The following is a 27,189-nucleotide window of genomic DNA, read 5'->3' as shown; positions in this document are numbered from 1 at the left end:
TATCTCTGCTCCTCTTCCACCCCTTGGCCCTGGCCCTCTGCCTGCTCTTTTGCTCCCCCCCCCCATGTTCGCAAATCACTTCTTCCCGTGTCAGCAGGTAAATTGTTTTGTCCTCCCATTCCCTGCTTTCATTACCTTGTGTAAATTAAGCGATATGTCGTCCACCGGTGCGCGCCAGAGCACACTCACTGCGCCAAACGCCAAAATCATGAGATTTGGCATAATAAATGAAGACAAACTGGCAGTAGCAGTGCTCCTCTCCGTGTGGGCTCGCCTTCATTATTCGCTTAACTTGCCGAAGAAAATGACTTAACCCTGACCCGTGTATTTCGTCCCATATTCACTCCGGATAAAAGCCTTTTTACAGCGCACAACAATTTATATTCCAGCAAAGAGGCTGCTTTTCTCTGTCAGTTTTCCAATCTCAGCTCCTGAACACACGTCATTAAACTTGTCTCGCCTTCCTGTATTTGTCCATCAGTCCTTCTTTTTACATAAAATCTGGCAGCATTATTCTGGGATTTGATGGCACCCACTCATTTTTTCCCCTTGGAATGTTTGATTGGAAGAAATATAGCCGGGCTGGGGGGGCTATCTTCTCTCTTCTTGGGAATCATGCACTTGATGAAATAGTGTTCTCCCCCGCAAGAATAATAAAAACAGACTTGTGCATTACATGGGGCTCTCAATCTGCCAGCTGGGCTGGGCTGAGCGAAAAAACCCACCCTGCCCCTGACAGATTTTTATAGTTATCCCAGTAGATAAATGGAATCGGGTGACCAGGCGGGGGAAGGCCACTCTGCAGGCAGAGCGTTGGCTGCAGGCCTGGACAATAGCACGAGGTGAGGTGTGAACATTAAAGGATGGACCACGAGGAGGCTGGAGCCACCAGAGACCTCCTCTGTTATTGTTCAGAGAGAGATTGCGGACGATGTTAAATCAGAAAACACAGATCAAACACTCAATTCAATTAAGTTTACGATATAAAGCGTGGCTTCTTTCTCTGGTAGTTGCAGAGATAGAAGCAAGTGTGAGTCCCGCGCAACATCCAGGTCTGGCTCCATTGAGAATGAGCTGCAGCTGATCTGCAGCACCCTGTTCTCAGGGTGGTAGGTGTTCGCTTTCCCATTTGGAAGTGTCAGCATTACTATAATACCAAGCTGGCTTCAACGTAAAAGGTCACAGACGTTTGCATGAAGTCTTCTTCCCTTAGTTAAGCTTTGGTTTGTGTAGCTCGAGATGGAAGTTACGCAAAGCATTTGGTCTGGAATGTAAGATTACTTGTTGATTCTTTTCTTGATTTTGAGCTTTCACGTTGTGTCAAATAGATTATGTTTTAGATTAATATACAGGAAATACAATAATAGTTTTAAAACAAATTGAAATGACAGAAACATTTTTAAAGGAAATACAAAAGATGAACCGGATGAACAGGAGAGAAAATATCTTTTTTTAAATTAATCTTTTTTAAAACGCAAAGCCTGATAATCTCACAGCAATAATGGCAAACTTATATTCAATTACAAAATAAAGAGTTAGAATGTGCTGGCTTTAAATGGAGGTTGAAAAGTACCACCGGAGATGTACTTTTCGATTTTGGATCCGTCCCTCTGGGAAGATAATCAGCCATAAATGGTTCTGGTTTTCACCTAACTGACTCCAATTAATCAGCCAAACTGAGGAGGCTAATCAATCTACCTCTAGTGCTTTCTACGCCGGGCCGGGAGAGCTTTGTGTACTGTGCATCCTCCTCCTCCTCCTTCTTCTCCTCCTCTGTTCAGCAGTAAAATAAGACAGAAATGCAGTTGTAAGGGACAACAACAAAAAATGTGTATTTGTCCTTCATATTTATTGGTTTGGTAAATTACTGGTTTGGTTACTGGTATTTGTTCAATCCTGTCAGTCAATAATAATTCCCACACAAGTGGGCGGAAAGGATAAAGACAACATGTTTGTCTTCTGTCTTGGTCTCTTGGGCCGTTGACATTATCCTTGAGTGACGCGCTGCATCTTTCAATGTCCCATGAAAGTGTGCATTGACATTTTATATTTTCAGTATTTTCACACATCAGGGCCGTCCCACATTGAATTTGTCCTCAATTTCTTTGCAAGTGAGTTGCCTGAATGTCATGCCCCCCCCCCCCCCCCCCCCCCCATGCTTCTATTAACAAAGTAAGTACTGAGGCCCTCAAACTGAAGAGAACCGTCCATAATGATATTACTTACGTATATTTTCCCATCCATCAGACGTCAAACTGTAGAAGGTCTGTAGAACATATCAACCATAGTTTAGAGAAAAACTACATCACTCCGCCACAGTCTCAACAAAACGTGCATTAAGGAAGCATTAATAGCAGTTTACTTGTATTGTAAAATAGAGGGATATTAATTCAGCTGCCCCACCCCCTTCTTTTATAATCAGATGATTTCATGGTCAACTCTGGTAAATTAGGGCACATCAATTTCCCTCTGTTGAAAATAATACTTAATCTTCCTTAACCCGAGAGCCCCTACACAACTCTGTGTATTTGTTCAAAGCAACAACAAAAAACATTTTTGAACCGTTTATTAGAGACTCAGATACCGAAGGAGCAGATCAAGGCTCAGCTTCAACCAGCCAGCAGGTCAACATGGCAGCGGTGCGTCTGGCACAACGACGGCCTCCAGGATCGCACAACAACACACATAACACACTACTTACGCTTTGATTTGCTTGACAGAAAACAAAGCATCCACCAGAGGTTTGTGGGTTTGGCTTTCCAGACGGTTTTGTTTATAGCTGATTCCACCAGGGGACAATAAAAGCTTTTAACAAGAGATCTCAAGGTAGGCGTTTTACTGTCATTTAAGCTCGCTATTGTAGTTATACATTATAACGGCGTGTTGCTGACTCGAATATACTTAAATATACTCAATTCAGAATTTAAAAATATCTGTACCAGATGTAATGTGCACCTTTGTTCGGCACTCTGAAAAAAACGGGGAAAAGAATGACACAAAGTATAAAAAACTTGAGAATCCAACTCATTTTTTACTGTGAAACTTTCACAAGGTCGTCGGATAGTCGCGTTAACACGTTACCTGAATACAGATTTGTTTCCCTTGTTTTACAAGTCACGGCGCCCCGAGTCTTAAAGCGATCATTATTACCATACAAATAGACAGATCTATTTAACAACCTCCCTTTTTTTTATCGCATAACACTTATTCTTTAGTGTTGCTCTTTGAAAAGGCACTGAACCGTTTTTTTTTTTGCAGGGAAATCGTCTCCGGGTTGATAAAGGCAATAGAAGAAGCAAGGCTGACATCTTCTTAAGAGATGATAGGGGAGCCAAATCAAATAGGATGGAGCAGTCACTCCTTTCACAGATAGGTAGCTCATTTCTGGTGGCTGAGAGTTTGCATCCCTAGTGGCGCTCTGCCTGGGAGAGATAGCTCACTCGGACTCCATTCATTATTTCATTCCCTGCCTCCTCTTCTTCTCGTCTTAGCAACTTCTTTCTTTTTTTTTTTTTCTTTTCGCTTTAATGAGTTACCTCGAGTGTTGATGGGTATCTTGGAATTTAGATTTGGAGACAAAATGTTTAATCACAAGCGTTTTTCATTTGTGGAAAGGAGGCAGAAATCAATTATTTCCATTAGACAATGCGGATTGGAAATGAATGGAAGTGGCGGCATTTTGAAACAAAGACTCCATGGTGGCAAAGATAAGTGCCAGTCTTGCCCCCCCTCCCCCCACCCCTCCTGAGGTACAATATGTGATTTGGCTTAATAAGCAGTTTGCAAACATTGCCATTAAATCCATGCAAAGGGTTTACGGTGCCAATACAAACACAGTGGAGTCACACTGCAAACAACGCAAACGGAAGATGTGTCGTATCTCTCCTGAAATATCTGCATGCCACTTATCAGACATGGTTGTTTCAACTTGAAAACCCGTTACGTTTTGATGCATGTCATTAGTTGCAGAGGTTTCCTCTGCTAAACAACTCCTGAGTGGAACTTTTCCGCAGCCAGACTTAATCAATCAAGAGAAACCTCAATGTGATATTCAGCCTGGCACTTCCTGAAGAGCACTTTGCTATCGTATCCCTCACATTCTTTGGAAATCCCTTTGAAAAAGTATTTATAAAAATTAACTTCTCTTGCAGCGGGCTCATTGAAAAGAAGAATTACATGAAAGATAAAACACTTTATCTCCAGTGAAAGACGAGACAATGTGCGTCGAGAAATTGGAAAGATGGTAGAAACAATGAATATTAAGTGCCTAAGAATCTAAAGCTGCTGACTAAATTGAAACTGTATATCCTGAGGGGGAAAGGTTTCCAAATTGCTAATTACTGCTTCTGAAAGGGGGGGGGATGTTTCTGATATGTTTGCTTGTGAAAGGCTGCCGCTTAATGAAGCAGTGGCTCAAGTTTTCTTTCAGTTTTTTTTATATTCCCTTTCTCCAGCTTTCGGGGCTCTCTCTGGACTTTCCTCCCAGGCCAGAACAATGGTGGGCCCAGGAGCCAGACTTCCCCACAGGCTCCAGCGAGAGGAGGCCGGGGGCTGGGTACTGAGGGAGCCGCTCAGCCCGCCGAAATATGGAGGCGACAGATAAGGTGGCAGCGGCACAGAGAGGCCCTCTCCCACGGGCCCAGGGGGAAATTTGCAGTTATTAAGAGGAAGATGAGAGAGATTAAATGGCTTTTGTACTCATTTTCACAGACTTTTTTTTTTATTTTGTATTATTTGGGCTGCCTTCATCTGAGGGATGAAAAAAGTGGTAAATTACTTTTCTTTTCTTTTGCTTCATTCAGTAACACGCTGGCTTTGGGAGACATTATTGGGAGTTGTCACATACATAAAACATTTTTTAGTGCACAATCGTTTTTGAAAAGTGCAGAGAATATCTCTCCAACTAATCACAAAAGTAACATGTTGGGAGATTTTGTTTGAAGTAATGAACAATATATTACATACATGTTGATTCATCAAGATTTTGTAAGATCTAATCCGTGGATTTCGAACAAAGTTCTTTTATATTACAGGTCTGCAATTTCCTAATAACCTCCCAGAAGTTTTCTGATACTAATTATGTTAAAAATGGACTGGAAGATTATTTTAGAGAGCATAATTGGTAATATTGAGTTCAATTAAATATTTTTGTTAAAACTAACTTTGAACTTTGAAAGAATAGTTATCTAGTAGTATCTGACAAATATTACAAAAAATATTATCACGTATGAGACGTACACTACAATCATTACAGTTTAGTTGGGGTTCTTTGCGTATAATAATACGCCATTGGTATACATATACATATTATAGTATTTCTCCAACACTAGTTGCAGTTCTGAAAGATGAAATACTACATAAATGCAGATTTGTGTGGCCTGATCCCACCATAGAGATTAAAGTGATATTACACTACAATAATAGGTCAATGCATTTTCTGTTGGACAGACACATTACAGGAAAACTCCATTAATACACACGTTTTGTAACTTATCAGCTCGTTACAAGCCAGAGTGTCACGATGCTGGTCCGGGGTTAAAGTTGAACGTGTAGGTAAAGGACTTCTCGGTCCTTATCCCGCATGAACACCGGCGGTGTGACGTGTTGTCTGGCTGCAGCGTCACAGCGAGTCGGAGGCTCCTGATTGGCTGGACGGCGGGGCGGAAGTGCGTCGCGTATCCCAGCTGGGCAGAAAAACAAAAACAAGGCAAGCTCCAACTGGTGAGTGCTAAAAAAACAACAACAAGACACACACACGCGCACACACTGCGGACTCTCTTCCCATTATTCCCCAAAACATACAACACTGTGTTCGGCCTCGCGATGCGTTTCCCGGTCCAACCGTTTTGGGTTTTTTCAACCGTTTGCTAACAGGAGGAAGGTGTGTGTCCGTTCATCCCGTCCTTGTGCACAGCTCGCGCGTTCCATCGCGGTTACGTAACGCGGTCCGCACACAGCACGCGCACCAGCCCGCGTCTGCTCGTCCGGCTGCCGCGTCAACGCGCGTCACGGAGCCGATGTGTTGTTCCGCCGATGCGCGGGTCGACGCTCCGACGCGCGCTTTATTTATCGCCGTCGAAATGGAACAAAGGCAGAGCTTGAAAGTGATGCTCCGCGACGGCACGCCGCCAGACCTAAAGGAGGGAGGACGACCACACCTGGAGATGACGGACAGATGTGTGTCATCTCCAATGGTCAGATTGGATCAGCGCAGAGCTCCTTGTTAGATCTTTCTCTACATCATTTAGACCATTGTAGTAACACGTTGCCATTGGGGGCGAACCCATTTTAATCCAGTTACAGGCAGCTCTCAATAATGGATATGTGTGATGTATGTTGTTGCTAATCCAGAGCACCACATACCTGAAAAATCAAGATATTTTATCAAATAATATCCTGCTGGTGGATGTGCATTTTTACTCACAATAACACAATATTGCAATCAGAGCAGTAATAGTAGGGCAGCATTTCTGACAATAGACAATCTTATGGAACATATTGTCACATCCCTGTCTGACAGATATTATTTTAACTCCTTGCATTATATCATCCGAATGTTAATAATCAAGGTCATAAGGTCGTCATGTCACCATTAGGTTTCTAAATGTACTTGTCTGGGCTTGGAGTTTTACTAGTTCCCATCTGAACATTGTTCTCAGCAACACTGCCACAACCACAAAGCTTTTATGAAGGGAAATTCGCTGCCTTCAAAGTCTTGAATAAGAAGACATTGCTATTCACCTCGTACTTAAAGAGACAGTTTTGTCGTGATGATACAATGTTGGTCATCTTTGCTGCGTCATGGAGCCGTTCAGAATTGGCTTAAGCTGTCCGATAAATTCATTCATTTATTTACCCGTTGTACTGTGGATCTTTGGTTTCCAGCACCATGATGGATGAGCTCGTGCAGGACCTGGTGTCTGCTCTGGAGCAGACCTCAGAGAAAAAACAGCTGGGGGATCTGTGGGAGGAAATGGTCCTGAGTCCGCTGCACCGGCGCCGGCAGATCCGCCGCCGCAGAGGCCGCAAGCGCTACCGCGAACCTTCCCTCTACCCGCTGCAGCACAGACGATGCTGGATCGAAGCCTCCGAGTCCAGTTTGGACGAGACCAAAGGATACAGGGAGAACTCGTCCTCGGCGATCGCCGCCGCCGCCGCCGTGGCCAACTCGGACTCAGACGACGTGACTTCGACAAGCCGATGGCGCTCCGTGGCGAGAGGCCCCGTCAGGACTAGGCAGCCCTCCTGGCCAGAGTCCGACTCGTTCACAGAGAATAACGCTGGGCGTCACCTCAGGAGGCGGAGGAAGGTCAAACGCATGAGCTCGGACATCGCGGTGAGGCTGCAGCAGAAGTTAAAGGTCTCCGGCGTGGACAGGAAACGCAGACACAGGCCGTCTCGAATGCAGCATCTCCCGGGACCGAAGAACAGGTCCGCCGGCCTCGTGGGAGCCGACCGGCCGGCAGAAGGAGCCCGGATGATGGGAAAGGAGTGCTGGAAGAGAAGGGTGGTCAAGGACCACAGAGATGCTGCTGATGAAAACATGTCCGAGGGGTAATGTTCATTTCAAGGAAGACAAATGTGTTTTCTTCCTCTTTATTTTCATGTTGGTGTTTATCTCAACACAGTTAGCCTCTATTTGGAATAACATGAAAAGCCGAGGTTCATAATTAGCAGGAAAAAGTTTTACATTTAATTTATAACATTGCAACCAGTCAAACGTTAACACTGCCGTTGTTTAAAAAGTCAGGATTAAAACCATACTGAAAAAGGAGCTAAAAACTCTAAAAGCCCTTTTTACCCTTTAAATGGAAAGTTACCACGGCAGTTAAACCCATAACATAAAAGTCACGGGCATAACTACTATCAGACAGGAGCAATTAAACAAGGCGACATTTAAGATGATCTATACCGCCTGTCTTCATCGAGCCACTTGTCAATATTCAGCGTGTCCTCAACTAAACCAAGGAAAAAAAAGGAGCACAATCATACCACTCCACTTTAAAGTATTGAATGGACATTAAAAATGAATGATAGAGTTCATCTCCTGTAGCTGAAATGATCACCAAGGATGGATCTTTGATAGTTATGCCTCTGGGCATCCACAAGCTCATTATTTCCTTTTGAGAAATATCGTCACAAATAAATACGTGACTTGGTGTGGTATTGATTTGTTAGAATTCCTTTCTTGGGCTGGGTAATTACAGCTTGTCCTATCCCAATGTCCCACAGTGTACCCTATTCCGTGCATTGTATTTGTAAATGTCGCTGTAACTGGCATCCGAGAGTGGCATTATATTTTAACTATGAGGCAGAGATCGCCGGATACTGTGGAATCAAAAAGGCCAAATTTCAAGTTTTTGTTCCAAAAACATGTCAGTGAGGCCGGAGCCGGGGAGGAGGACAAGGACGCAGAGAGGTTTGACTGATGGAGATTTATTCCAATAATTCCAATATCTAATAATACCATATACAAACTAACACTAACGCGGGTGTGGACATGCACGACTACAAGACACACTGGCACAGGACAAAGGGAGACGCAGACAATAAGTATCCATGAGGGAGGTGAGGGAACAGGTGGAGACAATTAGGAATCAGGGGAGACAATCGACAGGAGACACCTGAGGAAGGGCAAGGCACCTGAAACGAGAGGGGGTTTAGACGCCACAATAAAACAGGAAGCATCAAAATCAGACGTAAGACGGGACACAAACACAACTTCACCAACATGTATGACAAAACACTGACAATAATATTAAGCAAACACACATTTAATCCGCTGAAATAAGGCAAATGATTGCCATTTGTGCAAAAATGACTATTATCGGTTTATTAATTATTTTTTTCCATTATTTATCATTATAATTTCTAGGATGTTTGCATAGTAAAACCGTTTACTTTTGAGGCTGAAGTATAATTGGTGTATTTGCACACTCATGCTATGGTTCACACGCGTAACCAACTAACAGATGGAAAAGGGCAGTATAGTTCTTATACTTATACAACATTCAGTGAATGAGTCCTTAAATCTTTGGATCTTCCATTCTCAATGTATTGTCCTGCTGCTGCACAATTTATTTTGCTTGCTGATCTCATTATCTGATCATATAAAACATGGAATAAGGAGACATTTGAGGTAACCGGTAATGGGACGGACAAGAAGGCTTTAGATCAACTGGTTTAATTTGCGTTGACCTCGCTAGCCCCTAAACGGTACTTGTTTTCTTTACTTTATGGAAAAATCAATAGCCGTTCTGACAGAAAACAGCTCCGGAGAAGAAATAAATGGGAACACCGGAGCACGCTGTCAATCATTTCTCACTTACACGACGCCAACACTCTTGATTGCTGCTCAGTGGACTGCCACCCTGTGCTGAGGGCTCAACAATCTAATGGATAAGCTGTAGCGGAGGGAAAGGACACGAACAAAAGGCCACCGCGATGAGGAGATGACAACAGCACAGCGCGTGTACGGTTCATTTAATGTCAGACTCAGACGCCACGGCTAAAATGTCTTTTAAAGCAGTCAGACTCCTTTTAGTCTTATTTTATTACATTAACTCGTTTTTCCCGTGGAGCGTCTGCCCTTTTTAAAAAAAAACATGCTTCTCCTCAAGGTCACTTTCTGGTGTGTGCACACAGAGGTGAGCTTTGCCTTCAGCCACCCAAGTTCAAGGGGAGCAGATGTTGGCAGCTCCAGTTGGGCTCCACATCCTTGATTGGACCCGGCCCGGGCCTGCTGGCAGCGAGGCCACCTGGCGTCCAGGCTGCCCCGGCGAGCGGGCCTCACCTGAGTCCAGCGTGGACGCCGTCCACGTCTCCAGCTGTGTGCTGCTACCGCTACTAGCGGGATAAAAAAAAGAAAAAAAAACCCAAGCCGTTGTGCGTGCCTTTCTCACACTCGGGCGTATTCGTGCTGTAATTTGTATTTTCGACAAACTCTTATGGGGAATTTTTTGGGAGAGCAGTGCAGCGTTTGCCCGAAGTTAATTTCATAAATCTCTGAGACTAATCCAATTACTGCAGCTCGGGGATGGTGGGATAACCTTATAATCAGACACCCATGGAAGAGGGCATGGATTTGGGTTGGGGTGGTTTGTTTGAAGAGCCCGCAGATCCATTGTTATCAGCGACCCCCCCCACTACCCCCCTCCTGTCCTCCGCAGAATGAGCCCGGGCTCAATAAATGGCGGCTAGCCTGTAATCTCTGTGCAAACTGGTCTGCCTCTCCCAGGAGCTGAGGATTATATACTAATGATTAGTGCTCATCTGGATACTGTGTTTTGCTTCACCTCCTTGGCTTGGATTGAAACAATGGGGCCACGTGGGGGACTTAAGTTCACTACTGAAACACTGCAGGGCAGATTTTGTTTTTGCCCTTGCCGTCGTTTCACCATGGACATATGCTATTTTATGTAATTAAGCCTTAATTGTTTTTATGGAACCTAAGCCAAAGTAGAATATCTTGCGACTGGGATAAGTCCTGTTTTGTGAGACCAAGTCTGCAAAGTGTTTGTCAACTTTTCTTGGCAAAGGTCACTGCTGAAGAAAGAATAGGTGTTTCTTTTGGTCCTAAGAAAAATGGGCTGCTCCATTATTCATGCCACTAATTAGGCAGTACTTAATGAAAACGGTCTCACATCGGCCCTGTGCTGCTTCAAGCACATTACACCTTTAATACGGATAAATACTTAATGGGTGTCTCTAATTAATTGTTTATACCTGCGATTCTTTTCATGCAAAATCCCTCCAAAAAGAAGCGGACACTTTTTTTTACGTTGTAAGTGGAAGAAGCTGCTGGAAATTGTTCACCACCGCTGGTTCCTAATCCCTACGAAGGGTTGTAGGACGAAGCATAAAATTGCTGTTTGTGGCTCCAGATGCCAATGTGTCCAGAGGTGGGTTACGGCTGAGCCGAGGGGGATCAGTCCGGAGAAGGGGCCGACGGGGCCAATGGGGCGGGTTCTAGGGTGGAGGGACGGTCCAGGCCTGCTCGACGAGGCCAGACATCCTCCAGAGGCCCGCTGCCTCTCACATCTGCTTTCTTGTGGATGCGAGCGGAGATGATGCAGGACCATCTGGCCAGGGAGCCACGCAGGCCGGGTGGACGTTTTTTTTTTCTCCTCCAGATCCTCCCGTCACTTCGAGGCTTCTGCAATATGGCAAAGCGCCGTATCAGCGCTGATCTGACCCTCCAGCTTTCTCCAATGAGCAAGGTCAGCAATGACAAACAAGCAGGGAAATGCAACGCAGTCAAGAGCACAAGTTCCCTCTCTTTCACAGCCGAACGGTCCAAAAAAAAAACAAAACCTAAGAAGGTCATGTCATAAATATATGAAAGGACTGTAGTTGAACCTTAGCCGGCTGAAATGTTATGTTGTTTTAGCGACTGGACACATTGAAATAGTTTAGTAAAGTTTGTTGGTGAATAATCTCTTCGGACCCATACGTTTTAGAAAGCAGTGATGGTATCAGGATGATTCCTGATTTAATATTTATGGTAAAATTGGGTGCTTGACAAATCAACATCAACTGAGTTCCAAGTCAGCAACGACTGGATTTGTCAGAGAGAAGAAATGCTTTTTTTTTGTCCCTCCCATCTGTGTCAATTCTACCCCTCCCCTGATCCCCCTCCATGACCTTGGAGTGTCTGGAGGTCTCAGTTGAAGGTGGCTGAGGTGTGAGAAAGGCAGAGGAACCCGGGGTGGTCTGGGGCGGCAGAGGGGGCTCGAAGGGTGTGGAGGCATTGCAACAGGGGTTTGCCCCGAGGGTGTGCGGAGGAGCGGCGCCGGAGCGGCCCCGGCAGTAGGCAGCGGCAGCCCTGCACAGCAGATGTTGGCCAGTTGTTGTGTGGAAGCTGCCAGTCTTGTGTGTCGCTCTGTGCGCGGGGCACACCCGGAGGGGCGGGGGGGTGTAGGGGGGGATGTGTTTCGTTCTCCTGTCATCCTCCACAACGCAGGCCAGATTAGATTGGAGCTGACAGCGGAGGATATTCAATTAGATTGTGCATGTCACTCAGTGGCTTCGATCAGAGCCTCTCCTCGTGCCTTTGTGTTTGCTATCGCAACAAGGGAGAACGCTGCGCAGTCCGTCTTCCGGTGTCATTTCCATTTATGTCGACCTCTAGCTTCGCATTTCTCCATTATTCTGGGTTATTCAATGCTACGCGTTCCATTTTGACATTAAAGGGGCCGTGCACGTTTTTGATTGACACTGTTCACTTTTCGGACGCTTTGGTGTTGCTTGACCCGAGCAGCCCGTCGGGTTCGAAATGACAATTCAAAGCCTTGTGCCTCGTCCTCAAACATCGTTGACATTAAACAGACGGGTCAACCGACGACCGTTGGCGTGTGACGTTGTTCTTCTCTTCTTTGCAGGGAAACCAGCAGCACGTGCAGCAGTGACCCCGGTCTGTTCACCAACGACGAGGGAAGACAAGGTATTACAACATCAACACGGTTTGCATACCTTGAGAACTATCGCACAGCTTCAACGCTTATTGCAGTTCAATTTAGTAAGTAAAAAACACTGGATCTAATTCTGTGTATTCAGAGTTAACAAACCAAGTGTTGATGACTCGTCCGACTCCGAGGGAATTCTGGGCTGAGAGAGGGAGGTTTCCATACAACGGGCTGGTTGCTGGGCACCCAGGCGACTCTAATAAGACGTTGTCATGTCGTGTTAATGAGCGCTGAAGCCTTTGCTAATCTCATTAGCCGCGGTGGGGACAGGCGGCCTCTGATTTAACAGTTGTCACTACACCTTGACTGTGAGAGGCATGGATCCAGCGTTGGTCTGTGCCTGACTGACAGGCGTGAGAAGAGCTCGCCGTCTGGGGACGAGACTGCCGATGTCTGGTTGGTGCGTAATTAAAGGAGCAGTTTACCCTGAAAAGAGACAACCGCTCAAGCTACCCTTCAGTTTGCTAGGACCACCGGACACACGGTTACTTTGCTTCTCCCGAATGAAACGTTTAAAATAAGCCTGATTTTTGTTGTTTCCACGATCGTCTAAAAAAAAAAACGGTCCTCTGGGTCAAAGCGCACATTCAACGAAGCCACTTGATGGACAAAGAGATTCCACAGCGCTGGTGCTTCACCCATGCGTGATCGCACACGGCAGCCGGATGCTAACGGGCGCAACGTCCTGTCCCCGTGTGCAGGCGATGACGAGCAAAGCGACTGGTTCTTCGAGGGCGACTGTGGCGTGGGGAAGGCTGTGGCCGGCCTGCTGCCCAGCTGGGAGTCGGACAACCAGCTTCCCCTCGAGGACAACCGGCCCTCGCCTACCTTCTTGCAACCAGCACGGCCCTCTCAGAGAGGTGGTGGACACAGATTCTCACCAGCATTAATGTCTTTTTAGACCCTTTTGCAACACGGGAAGATGAACATGCTGTTGGCTGTTGCAGGGTATCGGTGTCATTCCCCTCGAGGGCCGGGCTCTGCCGCCTGCTGCGTTAGGAAGGACAGGAGGCGGCTCCCCAGCAAGGTTAACGTCTTCCTCTTTACACATATCCTACTTATCGCCATGGTTTTATTTACGGTGTATCTCTTGCTTTGTGTTTTGCAGGGCAGCGGCGTGTTTGTAGAGAGACTGCGGCACTTCTCGCAAGATCCTTACCAGAGAGAGTAAGATATACTGGTCAAAACTCCTACATTGTGGTATAACTGGTGTTATTCTGCCCCCAGTGATTTTACTTACATTATCTCCTTTTAGTTTTTGGCTGCCTTCTGTCGGAAAAAGAGACCGAAGCCAGGTGTGTTGCAATAGAAGCGATTTCTGTCTTTTTGTTTCCGCTTTGACATTTTCAAACGGTGAAAATGCAAAACGTCTAAATGTTATTGGTACTTTCACTTTTCAGTTGAGCCCTTTGTGCCCATTACCAGTGTGTCCTCTTGACGTGATGCCGGAGAGCTCCCATCTCCGATGTTCCACCTCAAACTGCAGAAACAGGTAATTGATGCCTTGTGTTGAATATTGCAGCCTTTCAAGGGCCTGTTGGGGACACCAGGCCGTGTTTTTGATCAACGCTCAATATATTGATTGGAGAAGTATATGGTCATTTGATTTAAACAAATCTGTTGCGGGGCATAGGTCGCTGTTAACTAATGTGATCTTTGTTAAGACGATGCCTCAGAGACTCAGAGAATTTATAGGAGTTAATTAACTGCTGCATAAATTAGAGAATTCAATGTGGCAGTACACCATGGGAGGATTTAATCTGATGCGTATTCTTTGTTGTTGTAAACAATGTATAACACACGTCTTTCCATGTTGTGCTGCACGTCTATCCTCAGCATTTAGTTGTCTTTGGCTTTACGTCCCAACTACTAAATCTTTCCTTTGTTATGGTGTCAAAATGCAGAAGTTCTAATAAAGCTTTTCGGTTACATTAAATTAGGTAGTACACTATGCTTATGTGCAATGCATGTACAAATACACTTTTCCTTTTGTTTGCCAAAAGTAATTTACAGACAGAGAAATGTTATCGTATGCCCTCCTGTGGATGTGACTCATGTGTGAGGTCAGTAGGCCCAAACGGAACATTTCTGTCGATCTCGGGACAAAGTCTGAGCTCAGCTGACAACAAGCCGGTGCAGCAATACTTCATTTCAACAGTATTCAAGGTCAGCGTTTCCAAAGAGAGAAATGCTATGTGTTGACATAGTTGTAATGCAGATTCAAATCCTGCATTAATGGGACCAGGCGAAAACATAAATAAAAATAAAATAACGGTTTATCCAAAAGATCTTTGTCAAAGCATCGCAGCGCTCCCAGTCATCCCTGGAACCGTTGGATCTGCATGGGGGACAGTGGGGAAGCCGCACAGCCCCCTCGGCCTCCAGTCCGTGGGACTCCTCATTGTATTGTTTCCACTCTTCCTATTTATGGTGCATTCTTAATTTTGTTTCACACACACACACACACACACACACACACACACACACACACACACACACACACACACACACACACACACTCTCTTGGGTTATTTCACAGAGCGCCCCGGCACTCCTTGATGAGGGGCAAAAACACGACTGCTATGAAAAGCCCCCGACTTCTTAGGGCTTTCTTTTCTAAACTGGCCCTTTCTTCTCCACCTGAAAGGTTCCTTCAGATTCCAGTTTGAGGCATTGTGAATACTAATTTCTCTCTATTAAAAAGCCCTCATATCCCTGCCATGCTCTCATTTGAATGGCGGACTCAGGGGAGACCTCTTAATTCCTTTATAGAGGGATTCAAGACCCTTCACTTCAAAAAGTATAAATCATACTCCCAAATGAATGAGGGAGGGAGGGAGGGGGACGAGAGGGGCTTCTGATGTGTCCCGTTGGACTGAATCCCCCCCCCCCCCCCCCTCTCCCCCGAGCTGCTCAAATCCACTCTCCGCCGAGACGGTCGTCCTTACGGCCCAGCTCGGCGCACGCGGGCACCCATTGACTCCCTTCAACTTCCTCCCACAGCACACGTGCACGTGCGAGCGCGCGGCGTCAAGTTGCAGTTATTGTTTCTGCATGACAACGAGCGATGGCCATTGTTGCTCCTGCATGCTCCGAGACAAACTGGAAAAAAGGGCCAGTCCTCGTATCACTTTACTATATTTTCATTTCTTTCGAGCGCCTTACGGGAATGATCGATTTATAGCGCAGCGCTGCCCCCCTCCACCCCCTCCACCCCCTCCACCCCCCGCTCCCTACATCTGACTTTTCTTTGTATCCAAACACCCTTGAGAGAAAAGTGTTTTTCCTCCTGTGGAGAAGAGTGCAGCATTAATCTTGTACTGCGGCCCGGTTGAGATGATACTGTATTAATAAAAGGTGCCACCTTCTGTTTGCAGCGAGTGGACGGCGACAATCAGAGATTTGATGCTGAGCGATAAAGGCGGCGTGTGTGCGGCCGCGCGCCGTTTATCCCCGTATCAGCGCGTGAATAGCTGCGGCCGCTTTGTGGGATTTGGCTGTAATGCCGGAGGCCGGCGGCGGCGTTAAGATGCACAAACCGCCTCCCAGCTGAGCCGGGCAGCAGCAGCAGCTTTTATCTATTGACTTATTTATTTCTAAATGACACTTGTGCTGCGGGATAAATCATAGTCCTTCACCACTCCCTTCCCAGTTTTCATTTTAATTGTGAGATCTCGGTGTCAGCGGTTAGTATATTGGTGTGAGTGGCCTATTGATTATTGATTTGGAGCTATTGATTATGTTCCCAGGAGACCCTAATCCTTTCTGATTCATTTGAATACCTCTATTAATCTTGAGATCCTACTCACAACCGAAGCACCGTGTACCCTAATGAAAATAGATGGGCCATTTCGTAACCGCGGCTCCTCACCCCTCTTTTGATTTATTCTTTTTAATTGATGTATTTGCTTTTGGATGTGGGCTCCAAAATTACAATTGACCCCGTGTCAGTGCTGTTTTATTCTGTACCCTAAGGGACCGCACCGCATTTAAAAGTGTCTCAGATGACCTGAGAAATCCATCTCAGATACTTTTTACTCGGTGTCCTTGTGTCTTTGTTGGCAGTTTTCATTACACATTACTTGTTTGTTTTTTTCATTGCTCACTGACTCTGAGTCAAGCTTTGTTTTCTCATCACAGATTCTGTATATTTAGGACCAAAACAACTGGCTAACATCTGTCACGCCGTTTAAACTGATGAAGTAACAGATGTTAAGTAATAAAAAAAAAACAGTGTTCTGCGTTTATTTATTTTTTTACCTACTTCTCTCATTTTTACACCGAGCCATTAAAAGCCTTCGGGTTCTGCTCTGAGATGAATGGTGGTGTTTTGCGTCGGTTAATGAGCCAGCTGATGGTATTCTCATGTTTGATTAGCATTGTGCCGGGCGTCTCGGCGGGCTCCCGCCGGTCCCCCCGAGCGACTGTGCCTCCCCACTCTGGGCAACAGGGGAGGGCCCCTCGCCTCCCTGCGCGGGGCCGACGGGGGCCCTCGGGTGCCTCGGCCTCGGCGTAGTGAGGGAAGAGATTGAAGGGATGGACCTCCGCACATTAAGACCAGACGCACCGGGGTATTACTTTTAATACCGCGGGCGTGCTTGGTGAAATAACGCCGCGTTGTTAAACGGGGGATCGATTTTGGAATTAAAAAGTTAGTTTGCAAAGATTTATCGTGGGGAGTTCAATGCCTGAGCTCTTTATCAGCAGCGCAAATGGCTGGTTATGTGCTGTCCGACAGAGGCGCGATTGAGGGATCGATAGGCGCGTGATTTACTAACTGGAGTACAGGTAATCAATAAGTATAAAAGTAAATGAAATATGCATTACTGGGATTTTATTAGAGAGAGGTAGCAGCGAGAGAATAACGGTCAAGCCATTTATTTTTATATCTATTGATTATACAACATAGAGACTTCGCTCAAAGCACGCGGCGCACCGCTCTCGACACCCCGCCACTGCGTACCCGTCATGTGATTTATGTGTCGAGGTCATGGAACAGGCTGGCTGTTAAAAGGCTGCCCTGGCGGGGCCTTATTGTAGCACGTGCCTGTTGGGCCAGTGGGCTTCATGCAGCCTGCAGTGCAACAAGAGCCGCGCGCCGCTTTAACAAGGAAACCCTCTTCAGCCCGAACCTTATTTAGCAATCCGTCAGTTACAATTCATGCTTATTTTTTCTTTTATTGTTGATTAAATCCTGTCTGAGACGCAGTCTGTGTTTGTAAAACACACGAAAGTCTAGTTTTGTGTCCTGTGGGAGCACTAACTGTATTTTCTCTCTTGCACTCAATCCGTCCCCCTCCTCTTTGGCACAAACATACACAGCGCCTCCCCCCCCCCCCCCCCCTCCTCCCCCAACCCTCCAGAGTGATGGAACGGTCCTTGACCTTAACTTTACATCTTTGAAGTCAGGGCTATTAAGCTTGTGGGGGGCGGAGGGTGAGGGGTTGGGGGGGGGGGCGCTTTTCCTATTTCAGAGCTCCTGACATATGACACAGGGGCCGTAGAGCAGGTGTAATTTGTTTATGTGAACTCTGCAGTGACTCACCACCGCTCCTCAGCGGATGTCCTCCACGGCGAAAAATACGCGCTAACGAAGAAAAATTAAGATATTCACCGTACTGAGACTGCGTTTGCAAATATGCCTCGCTGGCTTTTATTGACTTTTTGTGAAATGTATTAGATTTCTACGTGTTTAGGTGTGTATTGCGTATTGCTGCATCATCAAACTGTGAGTAAGGTTTCCTCTCTCTGTCTGTGTCCCCCCCCCTCTCCAGGCAGACTAATGTCTCCCGTGCCTATCAGCCCTGCAGTGACATCAGGAGGAGGAGGACAACGGAAGCCGTGTCCGTCACAACATCAGGTATCGCCCTCCACACACACCGATGACCCCCCATGAACAACTTTCAAACTCGTTATCTACCGGTACAAATAAAGATCAAACTGCAATGGCTTGTGACGACGTACGAGGCAGCCAGCAAACCAACTATCAAGCAAGAATGCAAAAAGACACGATCATCAATCAAGAAAACTCATACAGTAAAATAAAAGAGGCAAAAGACATTTGCCTGCCTTACTCTAGCAGTTCAATACCCTATAAAAAAGACTTTTTATTAAGATGCAACGCGTTTTTATCCGTTGCAATGGGGGTGTATTTAGTTCTCCAGAGAGCCTGTATCTGACTCCTTTAAGTCGATCACCACGAGATTCGGCCATCGTGCCCAGAGGATGAGTCTTAATGACTTTGGTGATGAAAGTGTTTCCATTGAATACAGACTTTCATGCCACCCCCCCCTAAAGATATACTTCAGTTCTGGTGGTTACGATTAAACCACCAGCGGGGGTCAAACCATTCATTAGCACACTCAACACTAACGACATGCAATGCATTAACAATGCTTTATTAACGTTATTGGCAAAAATGAGATTCTCGCTGCGGTGATAATAACTGCTGATTAAGTAATGTTGGGCAGCAGAAAGATTTGGCTATTAGTGAGTATGAAAATTAAATAATTGATGTTAGTGAAAGTACTATTCCAGATTCAGAGTGAACGGTGAAGGTTTGATCCATTGCGCTTTACCAACCAGCTCTCCTCCCCACATATGCACAAAGACTTGGCAGTGGAAAAGGAGAGAGGAAAGAGAGGAAAGAGAGTAAAGAGAGAGAGAGAGGGGGAGCAAGATGGCGGACACAGTTGTTACTTCCTGCCAAACTTAAAAATGGCTCCGTGGCCCAAGATTATTTAACGTGCCAATAGTTTCTCCTTCAGGATCCACACAAAAATGTTGATCGACCAACGAATTAGGACTATTAGCTTGGGTGGTTCTTTAAGTCACCAATGAGTCACCAACGAGTCACCAGTGTGCGAGTCGTCACAACTTTACAAGCTAGGATTTCAAAATAAAACGCAGGCCTCTCGCTTTTGTTTTATCCACACGGTAAAGTCCCAACAAGGGATAAAAGGGAACAGGTAACAGGTAGACTTGGTAGCTGTAGCTTCCTGTTTGAAGCAGAAGAAGAGAAGTGCGATGTGCAGTTGGCACAGAGCAGCAGGCTTTGTGTCTTTTTGGACCAGCGGAGCTGCCTTTTGTCATTAAAGTCATGGCTCGGGGGCCCGGTGTCTTTGCCGGATTGAAATCTGAATTGGTTTGTCCACCTTTTTCTTCTGCGGCCCTTCTCCCCTGCTCGACTCCTGCAGCCGCCGTTTGTCATTTGAATAACAAATGCCGGTGGTTTCCTGATTTAGTGAGGGGTGCAGGCCCCTGATTTATATTAATATTCTCGCAGAGCGCACTGTCCCGGGATCCATCATTCATTTGGATAAAAGAGGTGGAATTTTAAAACAGCCAATGCTTTACTTGAATACATATGGCATCCATTTACTGCACTGAGTGATGGAATGGAGGGCAATTCTGTCCTTCACCTGCCCAGCGCTGAGCCACTTCCCATAAAAGTAAAAAAAGGATTCACCCCTGGCCTGTGAGGAACGCCGGGCATACGTCAACTCCTCCACAGTTAACGGACCCACAATCTATTGTAGGCGTGGGAAAAAGATCAGTCATAATCTCCAAAAAAAGGAAAAAAAGGGAATCGTGTTATTAGTCGCCGACGCATCATGTTATTCAAATGTGCATTTTTTAAAATGGAAAATTGCTCTTAGATATTTCCCTGTGTGTTTTGGATAAAGTGACTAAAAGGTGATCCGTGATCCTTTAGTTTTACAGGAGAGTCTCTGATTGGCACAGTCCCCCGCCACCCCCCCCCCACACCTCGGTGTTTTCCTGCTTCTTGAGTCTAGTGCCCCCTGTCCACCGTGATTTATCACGCATCCCGGGTCGCCCCAATGTCAGTTTCTGCAGCTGCAACCGCTCTGTATAAATCTTTACTTTGTCAGCCGGGCCGCGCCGCGTCTCTCCTCGGTAATCCCGCCAGCGCCACGAGATGCACATTCGCCGTGACAAGCTTTCACACACTCTCTCTCTCTCTCTCTCTCTCTGCGCGCGTTTGTGGCCATTGTGACATTAATGTGTTCGGAGACTAAATCCAATTTAGTGATTTGTTGAAGGGAGTTGTTTTCAGGTTAACATCTTGTTTGCATGGAAGGATTGTTTACTGCATTTAGGAGAGAGGAGAACGGCGCGTCGCTCTCAGTGAACGCGACAGCCGCGTCTTTGGTTTGAGGCAGCCGGAGGAAGCGGATTGTTGTCTGTGTTAGTGGTTGATTTGAAACTCTGTAATCAGGAGTGAAAATGGTCTGTGGCCGGAGGTGTCTTCCAGGTCTCCGTGGGGAATTACTGAGGCGGTACCCAGCTGTTGCTTTGTCTTCTTTCTTTACCCTTTTAGCACTGCAGTGGAAGTGCAGGAGCAGGTTGCGAAAAAAAAAAGAATGAAAAAAAATACCCAAACAACTTATCAAGCCGGGTATCTGTTTGGATTAGACCACCACTCCATTTCTCAGCCGTAAATTGGCCATTTTCTACTTTTCTCACCACCATCCGTTCGACAATCACACTCAATATAACAAGTCCGCACTAGAAAGAGAACAAAGCAGCCCAGTTTTCTGTTGTGTGTATGTGGTTATAATAAAAATGCAGATCGAAATAGCCACTCAAATTTGAATTATTTCAACGTGATCTCCAAAACCTGTTCGTAAAAATGTATATACGAAAATCTTGAACATACAAATTCGTAACAATACATACGAGCTGGTGGTGGTTAACCACGCCCCTTGAGTGAACAACATGGCGGACCATGTCGGATTCTTGAGTGAACGTCTCTCCGCCATGTTGGATTTTTTGAGGGGGTTAGGATTAGTATTCTATTCTTACAATTTAACATTGATTTCTCGTTAAAAATGCAATCATAACACGTTTATTTTACATCGTTAGACTTCACAAAGTGTGTTTACGGGGTGCAGGTCCTCATTCACTTTGAACAGGTTGACGTCATCAGTTGCAGTCCGTATTTTTTTAGTATGTATCACTACGAATTTGTATCTTTAAGATTTTCGTATACGTTTTTACGAACAGGTTTTGGAGATCAGGCTGATTATTTAGGCTTTTAAACACTCTGCAGATTTTTGAGTATTATTCGTGGCAATCAGTGCATGTGAAGATCCTGAAGCATTTTAACAGCCTTGGCTGGTGTCACACAGACTCATTCATTACTGCAACTTTACTCCTCCTCCCCTGCTGTCTCCTACCGTGTAATCGCCTTCATATTTATCTCCACAAAGGGATGATGGTAATAAAACCAAACCTGATTCCGGGCTGTGAAGTTAGTTCGATTAAACCTCGTCGGACTGATCGTGGCGCGCTGTCTGTGTGCGTTGAGAAGTGCCACACGCGTGTTCCCTGGCGGAGGCCTTCCTCCCCTCCCCCCCCCACCCCGGTCAGCCGGGCCGCCTCTCCTCTCTCCCCTCCGTCTCCAACGCGTCTCTCCTTGCCGGAGCAAGACGGCTGCTTGACAGATCACCCGCGTCCGAGGCCCGGCCGTGTTCCTGCCCGGCGGTCCGGCCCCCCTCTCATTAATGCCCAGGCTGGTTTGCGAAGGGGGGGGGCGCGTGGCAGCACAAGACAAATAACGCCACCGCTCAGCCATCACTTCTGCTGACAGAAATGCAGCCCGGCGCACTATTTCGCCCTCTCCGGCTCCACTCCGCGCCCTGCTCGCGTCCTTCAAAAAAACAACCCCGTCTCCGTCTCCCACCTGCACCTGCGACCGCTTCAACCAAACTTTCGCGCCCTTTTTTTTTCTTTTTTTTCGCCGTCGCTGGAGGCCGAGCTTAACGCTCAGACCCACACGAGTAGCCTCGAACCCGCGTCCTTTTCTGAACCACTGCTGTTTTTTCGTTTGATGAGACACATTTGTTTTTTACTAACTCGGCCTTTCACAGGCTTCTTTACTTTGCCACTTTGCAAAGTGTGCAAACCTTTTTCACAGAGAGGTCTGATTTGAATGTCTGATTTTTTTCTATTTTGAAAGGAATGGTGCCCGTGTGTGCGTGTGTGCGTGTGTGTGTGTGCACGTGCGTGGGAGATAAGGAGTGAGTGAGCAGGAGCGAGAAACACAAAGGCTAATCATTAACGAGCTATTCAGCCCTGTTCATTTAAGTGTGGGAATCAGCAGGTCCATTACTGTCAATGTGTAATTAGCTGATTAATAAACACCGGGAAGGGGAGTGCTCCAAGAAGCTCTGTAATGATTGTTTTTAGAGAGCATCACATGAGAGCTTATTAACATGGCGAGATGCTTCCATTCAACGTCCCTTTATCGCCCACAATAAATGCATGTAGTGTAATTCTCCCGTTGACAGAAAACCATTGCGTTGTAATGTTCTTATCGACCTTGTTGGGTGTAAATCTAGCTGTTCTGGACAAATTAAAATATCGTTTATTGTGAATGTTCATTATTCACATTGTGCATTTTCAAAATAGTTACTGTACTTCAGTACAGTTTTGATTTACTTTTCAAACTACATTGTTTTGCTACTTTATACCTTTATATCTCTACATGTACACTACAGTTTTTATTGTGTGACTCCCTATATATCCACTATTATCTTTAGTAGTTACTACCACTCCTATTATGCAGGAGAGAAATGTGAAAGATCACTTTTTTTCTCATATCCCACAATTCATCTCACAACCCTCCAGATTCATCATTGACACTATTTCTACCTGCTGTAGATTTTTGGTGTTAAATATTTAGCTTTTCAAACTGCCGCTCTCTTTATCACAATGTTAAAATGTGTAAAAAAAAGGTTATCCGGACTGTGACCTTGACCCAGGGTAGAGGCTTTCTGTGCATGTTAACACGCTCACGAGCTACATGTTCCCAGAAACTATCGTGTTTCTGTCAAACGCGAAAAACTCCTGAAATTCTGATCCAAGCCTTTTGACCGTGTTTACCCCGAGTGTTTGGGCTGAAACTCGGCAACGGTTAGTCATCGTTCCCTCAAGAAATATTAATCAATTATCTTGCCCGCTGGATCAGTTCGGGGGAGAAGTCATCTGGAAAGAGGCACGAGCAGATATAATGGGAAGGAGCAAAAGCACATGCCAGTGAATGCTGTAATGCCTAATCCTCTGAGACAGCCCAGAGCCACAATGTCACTTCCAGTTCCCTTGTCCTCCGCTCCGGGACTCCATCGCCAACGTGATGTGTGACCGCCGCTTAACTTTTTTCGGGGAAATCTATATAAGATGTATTTGTCCAGCAGGTTAAGGGGTGTGGGGGGGGGGGGCGGCAATTGTTTAAAAGTTCCTCTGTCTTTGGTTCCCTTTTCCTTCCCAGAGAGAAAAAGCCTTTTAAGGTGAGAAAGAGGGTCTTTTAAATAAGCCAGTCAGTAAAATGAGAACGTGTGATGAATGAAGTTAAAAAACATACAGCTTCTTACACTGCATAACCAAAGAGTGGAGGGGGGGGGGGGGTTAAGCCATAGAAGCAGCACAGATTGGCCTTTTAATAACCATGTCCACAAGTCATATGGGGCCAAATTGGATTTGGCTCACTTGACCAAAACCTCATTAATATTTAACCTATTTGAAGAGGATTGCTTCAAAGTTGTATTTTAATGTACCTAAAAACGCGAGCGAGCGATCCATGAGTCACGGACCAAATTACATTTTTATTTGAGACGCTGTCCATTGAAACTGTTCAGAAAGTGTGAGTATCTCACAGTGTTTGCTGCATCTACAGCGTTGTCTCTTTTCTCCGCAGCCAGCAGCACGTTGCACAAGGATCACCGGAGAGGAGAGGCTCATGGAGGCAGTAACACCTCAACCCCCGAGGCTCCGGGACCAAGTGCACCAGGTTCACTGAGTTTATCTTTCCTCCAGAGGGACCACCAGGAACCTGAATAGGGCCGGACGAGAACACCTAAGTGACGAAGGGAGAAAGCTATTGTGCCAGAGAATTTAAAAGGCCAAAACGCCTCTCGCTGCACAAACTTTATAACAACCCGCCCCTCCACAAAGCACATCATTACTCCTCAAATCAGCATGTTACCGCTAAATCCAGTCTTTCCAGTAGTATAATAAGCATGACAAATGTTAATGCAATCAAGCCTTGTTAAGCCCTCCGCCATCTCCTCAAAGCGGCTTCAAGAGGCTCCTTGTTTTAACTCGAGACTGGACGGCTCCTCCCGTTTCCACACACACAGTCTCCAGGCCACCTGCCCCCACACGATCCAACAATTACGCGGCGCGGCGCTTGTCAGCGGGAACGCCGGGGGTGGGACCCCGCGAAGCGCGTGCAGCACCAGAGCGCCGCCATGTTTAGCCGCCGCGCGCAGCTACGGGGGGCTCAAGAGAGCCGCACAAAAGCACGGGCCTCCTATTAGCGTGGCATTGAAAACGCTCCGGTTCTTACAAAGGTGCTCATTAGCACCACACACACCTCTGTTCCCTTCAGCCCACCGTCCATATTCAAACCCCCCGACTAAATGTGTTTTAAGTTCAAGGCCGGCTGGAAATGCGTTTTTGAACGGGTGTTTTTCAGTCGCGGTGGATGAGCTGCTGTTGGAGACGGGATACAATGCGTCTTCACTCACCCTGGGGGGGGGGGTGGACATTTCCCCGCCTCCCTCGGCATCAGATGCATTAGAAGATCAATGGCAGCATATAGTGGGATGAAACACAACACTTCTCGCCAAGCTGGTAAACACGCAGTATATTTCGATTTTTTCTTTTTTAGGAATCAGGTGAAGTACATTCAGTTTAACCTAAAACACATTTTAAATAATACACAGGCATGCTCATACACAGTGTGTGTGTCCTGAAAACTTTGACAAATGCCTACAATCTTTATTTGAAATCGTCCCTGCACCAAAGAACATATATATATTTTTTAATAATAATTACAAAAAAGTGAAATGAGCCGAATTAACATCAGCTACATCCTCCGTGTCTTTAAAGCCTTATCGAAGAGAAGAATCGCATTTAGTAGAATGAGATTTCCCAATTAACGTGAGTTATACGTCCGCAATAATCCATCTGAGAAAGCTTTATGTGATCATGTTGGCCAGGGATGACATTTATAAATGCTGTGTGTGCACACTCACCCAAATGGACGCCTCCCACACCAGATCCTGCCTAGGGGAATCAAGCGAACCCCCCCCCCCCCCCCCCCCCACCCCACCCAACACGGCACCGCATGGTCCCCTCGCTGCAGCTTGACCAAGGAGCCCAGCGGCACCTTGGGCTCTTCCCACACAAGGAACACGTGCTCCACACTGAATAAATTGATAGTTGAAATAAAGAAAAAAGAAGCCTTTGATGAATACATTGGTCGCTTCTTTAAGACGTGCCCCCCCCCCCGGACACGGTGACAAGTATTGACTGCAGTGATTTACGGAGAGGCTCCTTGGCTGTTTGCTCTATCCGTCAGTGTGTTGTTCTGGTACCGAGGCGTCGACTGTCAGCCACGACGCATCAGTTGAGATACAGAAACGCCCTTTCCTCTCCGGCCATTAGCACTCACCCTGATGCCGTCTCAGGCAGACTGCGTACCCCAAAGCGTGTTTCCGATGTGCCAGGAAGTGGGGGAATGGCTTCCGTGCAGCCAGTCAATTGCCCTGTTACAGTTAAGGAATCCAGCAGGCTGGTCCCACTCATATTTCATCCCAGGTAAAGATTAGCTGTCAGGCCCACGGGAGATGTATTGATCTGTTTTCCTTTTTCCGCCAGCAATCACCTGACAAAGGCACCTAGGAGGCGAGTGAATGAGTGATGCCGGGTCCGTCCGCTTCGGCGTAGCGGCTGCTAGTGTCCACCGATGGGTGGAGAGGTGTTGAGGAGGAGAGATAATGCAGTCATAAACTCTGTTTGAACCTCCTCCGTATGCCCCCCCCGCTCGGGTCACAGGTCAGTGGGGGAATTTGCGTTTTCAAAGCGGCGTTTTTTGTCTTTCTTTTTAGCTTGTAGTGGCGAATAACAAAAACGCACGCAAAAGAGGCTCTCTGGTTCCCGCTGACAAACACTCGTTGCGGGTTAAAAAAGTCATGCGGTTTGATCTGAACTTCCTTCTCGCAATGAAATCCAAGCTGCATTAGTGATCAATTTATTAATCATTCTCTGGTGTTTTTTGGCAGCTGAAAGTATTTATGTATTTGCCTTGTGCCGTGGAATGTCAGACCTGATATTATCTATGAATCCGTGTATCGCACTGTGTAAAATGTGTATTATTTATGAAGTGATGCATAATTACAGGTCCATTAATTGAGGATTTAGGCATGATGACATTAACTTCATTACATCAATTTCATGATAGATAGTAGTGTAGATATGTCTCTAATTTTTCACTTGTCGTATTTTTTAAATGTCATTTACATGGATTTAAAAAGATCTCCCTGATTTCAGGGCTCTGAGGCAGCTATCCATATTTGATACGTAGTACAAAAAGCATCTTATCTCGTAGGCTGTTATCTTTATATTTAATAGCAATGGAGGTCTGCGTAATTGCTTCGCAAATGATCTGAAGAGGATTAATCCCGCTGTGTGTCGCCAGATGTGAGAGAGACGTTACAATGGCAACATTCAATCAAACCTGCAGTGCAGTGTTTAAGCAGCAGCTTTTCTATGGCGGTGTTGTGTCCAAATAAGCGTCACTCTGCTTTTGAATAAACTGTGTATGAATGTTATTATGGGTTAAAAGCTGTATTAAGAAGTAGTAGTTCTACACGTGTCATTTATGTATTCAAAATGATATAAATGGGATTTAAAACGA

At 45.9% G+C, this 27,189-nt stretch overlaps 1 protein-coding gene across 3 annotated transcripts; it reads left to right on the top strand.

The window, feature by feature from the left end:
* The first annotated feature begins 5,608 nt into the window (after window positions 1–5,608).
* On the top strand, window positions 5,609–27,189 carry LOC120833000 (G patch domain-containing protein 2-like). Of its 3 annotated transcripts, XM_078089853.1 has the most exons (11): window positions 5,609–5,721; window positions 6,886–7,554; window positions 12,381–12,442; window positions 13,166–13,324; window positions 13,412–13,491; window positions 13,573–13,631; window positions 13,720–13,759; window positions 13,865–13,956; window positions 18,239–18,324; window positions 24,184–24,276; window positions 26,151–27,189. In XM_078089853.1, the coding sequence occupies exons 2-11, from the start codon at window positions 6,890–6,892 to the stop codon at window positions 26,159–26,161; spliced, it is 1,347 nt and encodes a 448-aa protein (XP_077945979.1). In that variant the 5' UTR covers window positions 5,609–5,721; window positions 6,886–6,889; the 3' UTR covers window positions 26,162–27,189. The 3 variants fall into 3 exon arrangements, with proteins under 3 accessions (XP_077945979.1, XP_040055684.2, XP_077945980.1); XM_040199750.2 differs by lacking the exon at window positions 26,151–27,189 and having other exon boundaries at window positions 24,184–25,729; XM_078089854.1 differs by lacking the exons at window positions 5,609–5,721; window positions 26,151–27,189 and adding an exon at window positions 5,734–5,881 and having other exon boundaries at window positions 24,184–25,331.

Source organism: Gasterosteus aculeatus, chromosome 15, assembly GCF_964276395.1.
Source record: "Gasterosteus aculeatus chromosome 15, fGasAcu3.hap1.1, whole genome shotgun sequence".
Classification (NCBI taxonomy): Eukaryota; Metazoa; Chordata; class Actinopteri; order Perciformes; family Gasterosteidae; genus Gasterosteus; species Gasterosteus aculeatus.
This window is presented reverse-complemented; position numbering and strand designations above follow the sequence as displayed.

Excerpts from the sequence above, each read along its gene's own strand:
- LOC120833000 (XM_040199750.2), top strand. The coding sequence starts at position 6,890 with ATGATGGATGAGCTCGTGCAGGACCTGGTGTCTGCTCTGGAGCAGACC. Across the intron at positions 12,443-13,165 it reads CAACGACGAGGGAAGACAAG|GCGATGACGAGCAAAGCGAC; the intron begins GTATTACAACAT and ends CCCCGTGTGCAG. Across the intron at positions 13,492-13,572 it reads GGAGGCGGCTCCCCAGCAAG|GGCAGCGGCGTGTTTGTAGA; the intron begins GTTAACGTCTTC and ends TGTGTTTTGCAG.